The 6,045-nt window shown below is 42.5% G+C and overlaps 1 protein-coding gene across 1 annotated transcript; it reads left to right on the top strand.

Annotated features, from left to right (window-relative positions):
* Window positions 1-4,403: 4,403 nt before the first annotated feature.
* Window positions 4,404-5,327, top strand: LOC104858190 (olfactory receptor 14K1). The gene has a single exon (XM_010618281.1). It carries the CDS (start codon window positions 4,404-4,406, stop codon window positions 5,325-5,327), a length of 924 nt encoding a protein of 307 aa, XP_010616583.1.
* Window positions 5,328-6,045: the final 718 nt, after the last annotated feature.

The raw sequence follows: 6,045 nt of genomic DNA, 5'->3' as shown, positions 1-6,045 counted from the left end.
AACAAGGCCTGCATGAAAGAGCAGGAGGATGCCAGGCAAAGAAAAAGAAGAAAGTGTAAGTGAGCATCAACTCCACAACTAAAGTGAGGTTTCAGCAACAGGATTCTACAAACAGGCAAGTGGAGAGTGTGTGAGCCATGGTGCCTGGAGAGCAACAACCTGAAGCATAATTGTGAGCAGTGAGGGGGGTTTGTGGGTCCCTTCCTAGACTGAAAGAAGAACATTACAGGATCAGTCTCTGAAAATAAACCCCACCTTGGCCCACAGCTGCAGAAGCCCATGCTAGGAGTCCTCTGGGTGTAACTCCCACCCAAGTGGAGCCAGAAGGGTGCCACAGAGGCTGGATCTGCACTGCTCAGAGAAATCCCGACGCAGCCATCTGGAGCACAGTGGGAACATGAAGGGAAGCTGGGCTTACTGAGGCCGACAGAAATCAGGGAGAATCAGGGTCCTGGTCAGGTGTGACAGCCCTAGGACTTCCACTAAATCCTTTTTGGACCACAAATTTACAGTGCTGGGGTCATTCTCCTAGGATCTTTCCCTACTGAAACTGGGATCACTACACTCATAGATGATGTGGATGCAGACTTTAAGGTCCTGAATTTTAGGAGCTCATGGATTCCAGTCCCTTCCATGGGGTACAGGAGAGAGAGCTGATGGAGCTTGAGATTAATGAGCCCCAGAGCTCTCCTGTAAGTCTCAATGGGGCAAAGGGCACAGGAGCAGCCTGCAGCCCTGAGCGTCTGTGTGGTCTCCAGGCTCTGGCTTCCAAGAAAGCTGAGTGCACAGCCACTCTGTGTCCTCCCAGGAGAAGCCCATGCAAGGTTGGCCTGTGAGTGTTTAAGGACCCGGCCCTTCTGGACAGAATCAGCCTGAGACACAGGACAGGAGCCACACTCCCCTTCGCTGTCCCCCAAAGTCACTAATTTGCTCCTCAGAAAATGGCCCTCACTGCCATGCCTGGATTCTAGGAAGGTCAGGTAACAGTGCTCCTCCTGGGCGTCCTCTGTGTATTCTCGATTGCAACCTTGTGGGTGTCCTGGGAGGTGGCAAAGAAATTAAAATGTTCCCTTTACATTCTGCTCCAAATGAAAAAGTACCCCTTTTCCTACCTCATTTTCCCCCTTCTGCAGTATTTTGCTTCCTCACACTGCCATTGTCCCAAAGTAATGTGTAGCTTTCTATCCATCTCCCCGTCTTTCCCTTCTGATCCCAGCCCACCACTTTCTCCCTCACCCTTCTCACACCTGCCTGCCCCTGTGATTTATTAAATGGTCAGCTACTTACTAGTTCCCTGTCTGCCCCCATATAACACTGATGCTGTTTCTCCAGCTTCAGAGCAGCACAGGAAAAGTGCACCCTGAATGCTCAGCTTTCCCTGTCCTTGTCTGACACAGCTGCTGACCCTGCTCTGTATTCACTTCTGCCCTTGACAACTGAGGGTGGATTTTAATAAAAGTCAAGATTGTTTCAAGTCAAGAGCAGAAGCACATGATACTGTGTCCCACTTCTTTTTATGTGAAATTCTCTGTTTAAAAATCTCTACAAGTCTCAAATGATTTTTAATCCCGTATTTCACTCCATGCCTTACAACTTTTTCACCACCCTTATTTCCTCTTCACATCACTAATATTTTGCTAAAGCTTTTGTCCAAACTTCTTCAGAAAAGACATACATCATAAACATATACTTATTTATATAGAATTCAAAATATAACTCATCCTCAGAAAACCAGAAAGTATGTACAAAATTTTAAGTGCAAGTCCACTGTTGTTGGAATAATGAAGTCTTTTTTCCTATGGTGACTGAGAAAGGATAAACCAGCTTCAAAAGGACAAGTGTGGGATCTGTCCTGCGGAGTTTGTGTGTTTGTGTGTGTGTACACTTGTGTGTGTGCTCATGAAGACTAAGTTCCACATCGTCCAGTAATTTGATATTCTCTGTCAAATTTGTAAAGAATCTTTTAAAACTCATTTCGTTTTCCCTTTGCCTTCTCTATATAATTTTTTCCTCTACTTTTACGAAAGATAAAGTAAACATAAATACAACTTTTATTCATTGTCATTTACCATCTGATCGGTTTGATTTCCTGTTACTTGTTTTTTAACTTTGAAAGCAAATGCAAAATTAGAGAAGCAACATGAGATTTGAAGTGTAGGACTCATCTTGATAGACATTTTGTCTTCGGACAAGGAAGAAATTTTTCATGGTGTTTTTAAAAAAATAGCTAAGTTATGTGAAGCCTATGTTCAACATTAAAATATGGCTATGTTGCTACAAAGATGATATTTTGTAGTAGGGGACTTTAAAATATTTTTCTAGATGATAAAAATTGACAGTGTTAGTGTTTTTGAAATTTGGTAAATGTTATCTCCTCCAAATCAAATCATATTCAGCTGGGAAGATAGGTATAAAAATAACAATAATTTTATTAGTGAAAGTTCACATCAACATAAATTCATTTTTATTAATGGAAACGTGTCAGTTGTGACAGAGAAACTGCTCTGCTCACATCTCACCTCCAAATCCCAGCCCCACTCCTGGGAGTACAGTTCCCTGAGAGAGAAGAGAGCTTGTCAGAAGTGGAGAAATCCACACAGGGAGGGATGCACACATTCTCTGCAGGACAGAAGGAAAGGCTGAGCCTGCTCACCAGGTAGGGGCAGAGGACCCTTCCGACCCCACTGCTGCCGGGCCGAACCATCAGACTGGGCAGATTCTGCCGCCTATGAGGGCACAAAGCAGCTAGACCTGGAGAACCAGGGGGTGAAGGTGCTCATCTTGGGACAGAAACTCCTCAGGCAGATGCGGATACCTAGGGAGGAGCATGAAGGCCCCAGTCTTTGGCTTTCGTGTACTTTGCAGACAGCAAGGCTGGGACCCACAGGAATGTGTCTCTCAGTCCCCAAAGCACACTCATCCCAGGGAAACACAGGATTCTTCCAAACTCCTCCAACTTTGGGGAGGAGAAGGGCTTCCTGGACAAATAAAACAAGGTCACTGCAGTGAGGGAATGGACAGAGCAGCTCCAAGAACTGAGGACCTGAGGAAGCGACAAGAAGGAGCTTCTCATACTGGGGATCCTCCTGGAGCTCCAGCTGGGGAATACACTGTATTAATCCCACATTTTGCTCTTTAGTTTAAAATTCAACTTGTCAAAATTGCTTCAGTACTTTTCAGTGCTCTGTGCTATTTTAAATAACTGCACTTAGGTGAAAAAATAGATACTAAGACAACATCTATAAGCAGAAATTAAATATTCAATGAATGCATGGGAAACAGTCCTAATGTCTTGTGAAAGGGAAGGGAATAATTAATTGTGGTATCACTTTACAATGAAAAGTGTTACTGTTCTTATTTCTACTTTTTCTACTCTTATGATTCTTTCTAGTGAATGGACTACAAGATTTCCAAAGTCATGAAATATTATAAAAAGACATTTACATATGTTGCCCTTCAAACAGCTCAGCCAGCATATGGTCGAATTATTGCTTGGGTTGAGTATTGCACAGGCAGCCATCAGATGTTTGACCCAGGACTTGTAATACACACACAAATCACACCAAGAAGAAAATATTGATACATAGAAATGTGCATCATTAACCCTACTCCAGTTATTATTACACAGTGAATCCTGTCAATCTTAAAGTGAAAAATACTCCAAAGCAATTTCACATTATTTAGTAGATATGTCAAATTTTTCTCATCTTTTAAAATTTATTTAAACTCAATCACATTAGTGTGTTAAAGCCACCATCGTTTTATACCTCCTTTGAGTACAAAGACGAGTATTTTGGTGTTTTTAGACTTTCACTCTGACGTATGATGCTGATCTCTAATTGTCTCGGGAATGGAGAGACACAGAGCAGGTGAAGTGATGGATGCACTTTAATGTTTATTAGGGTCTTAGTTCAGATTTACACTGCGTGAAGACCACATCCCAGTGAGAAGCTGCTCCATGTGCACAACACATCTCAGTTCTTTCTGCACCCCTGTCTTCTCTTTTCCTTCCATTTCTTGTCCTCTTGACTTTTACAAAACACTGCCTGCTTCCTACTATTTCTTGATATTTATTTTTAGTTTGGGTTCCTCATGGAAGACAAACTAAATGATTTTTAAGCTTGTGCATCTGATTTACTTCAGTTAACATCATGGTCTCCAGCTGCACCCACTTTCCTGCCAAAGGCCTCGAGCTTGTCCTTCCTTGAGCATAGTAAAGCAGTGCTCTATGTGTCTAAGGGCCTCATTTTCTTTGTCCATTCATCTGTTGATGTCCACTCCCAAGACTGAGCTGTCAAGAACTGTGGTGCTGCACACATGGGAGTGTTTGGATCCCTGTAATGCCATGTTTTTAACTCTCCCATTTTCTTTCAGACTCAACAGACACCTCATGACACAGCAATATGAAGAACCAGACCTTTCTGAGCGGGTTCTTGTTCCTGAGACTGACGGACAGCATGGTGCTGCTGGGGCTGCAGGCTGTGCTCTTCTCCCTTGTCTACCTGGTGTCCACGCTGGAGAATCTGACCATCGTCCTCCTCACAGTTCTTGACCGTCACCTCCACACCCCCATGTACTTCTTCCTCAGGCATTTGTCCTTCCTGGACCTCTGCCTCATTTCCACCACATTGCCCAAAGCCATTCTCAACTTCATCACCCTCAGCGACTCCATCTCTTTCTTGGGCTGTGTGTGTCAGCTCTTCTTGATGGTCCTCTTGCCAGGGTCAGAGGTGGGAATCATTACTGTCATGTCCTACGATCGCTATGTTGCCATCTGTCACCCTCTGCACTACGGGGTTGTCATGAGCAAACGGTGCTGTGTCCGGTTGATAGCTTTGTCCTGGCTCAGTGGAGGTGGCTTTGGAATCTTATACTCATCAGCGATGTTCTCCATGGACTTCTGTGGCTCCAACAGGATTCACCAGTTTTTCTGCGATGTCCCTGCCCTTTTCAAGCTCACTTGTTCTGAGGATTATTCTGCAATCAAAGTCAGTGTGGCTCTTGGTGTCCTCTATTCATTCTCTTGTTTGGTCTGCATCTTAGTCTCCTATGTGCTTATTTTCTCTACTGTGTTGAAGATGCCATCTAGGGAGAGCCGGTCCAAAGCCTTCTCCACCTGCGTGCCCCATCTGATGGTTGTGGGCAGCTTTTTCCTAACAGGTATTGGTGCTTATTTAAAGCCGACCTCCAGTGAACGTATTCTTCTAGACATGGTGTTTTCTGTTATCTATTCTGTGACACCACCTTTATTTAACCCCATTATCTACTGTCTGAGGAACAGGGACATTCAGTCAGCTCTAAGTAAGTTCCTGAGGAAGGCAAAATGAGTAGTTTAGAAAGATACTGAAGGTGAAGGAGGGAGCAATATTCCTGCCAAGGTCCTTCCTCTAACTAGCTATTTGGGGTGATTTCTTCCAGAGGTCAATAGATTCTGGGGTCTACTTTCCCTGACCTCAGGTTGCCAGTATCAGTAGGAAGTAAGACATTTCCTTCTCTCCTTCATAGTTTTTGTGTTACAGAAATTATGAATTTTTTGTCTTTGATGAGTTTTGTCTTGTCCTGATATTCCATGCAAAATAGTATTGTGTGAGGTTCTTTTTACACCTAAAGTTTCATCTTTCCTGGATTTCTCAGTATTTTGTCAATGTTTTATTTTCTAAATATTCATTATGTTTCCTATTTTTAACCAGATTTTATTATAATTTCCAATTATCACACTTTAGTGAAAATTAGTTTAATCTGAATTTATGATTTATCATTGTGCAATTTTCTAAATTGTTCTTAATTTTATCATGAGTTTTACTTGTTGAATACTTGTTTGACTTATTTCATATAAGAAAACATTTAATGTTTCACATCTTTTTTTTCTGAAATAATTTATGTTTCTGGATGCAGAAGTTTTTCTCTTTACTCAAAGATGTTTGTCTCCAATCTGTGACTTCCTGACATTTTCTAGTTTTCCACTGAAATCTATAAACATGGTATCGCAAACAACTCTTCTAGTCTTCACTGTCTCCTGGCATTTCCTGCATCCTTAATGTGCAA

This window comes from Fukomys damarensis, unplaced genomic scaffold (genome assembly GCF_012274545.1).
Source record: "Fukomys damarensis isolate Sample0158 unplaced genomic scaffold, DMR_v1.0_HiC HiC_scaffold_3, whole genome shotgun sequence".
Taxonomy (NCBI): Eukaryota; Metazoa; Chordata; class Mammalia; order Rodentia; family Bathyergidae; genus Fukomys; species Fukomys damarensis.
Note: the sequence above shows the minus strand (reverse complement) of the source record. Positions and strands in the feature narration are given on the sequence as shown.

Coding starts and splice junctions, on each gene's coding strand:
- LOC104858190 (XM_010618281.1), top strand. CDS start 4,404: ATGAAGAACCAGACCTTTCTGAGCGGGTTCTTGTTCCTGAGACTGACG.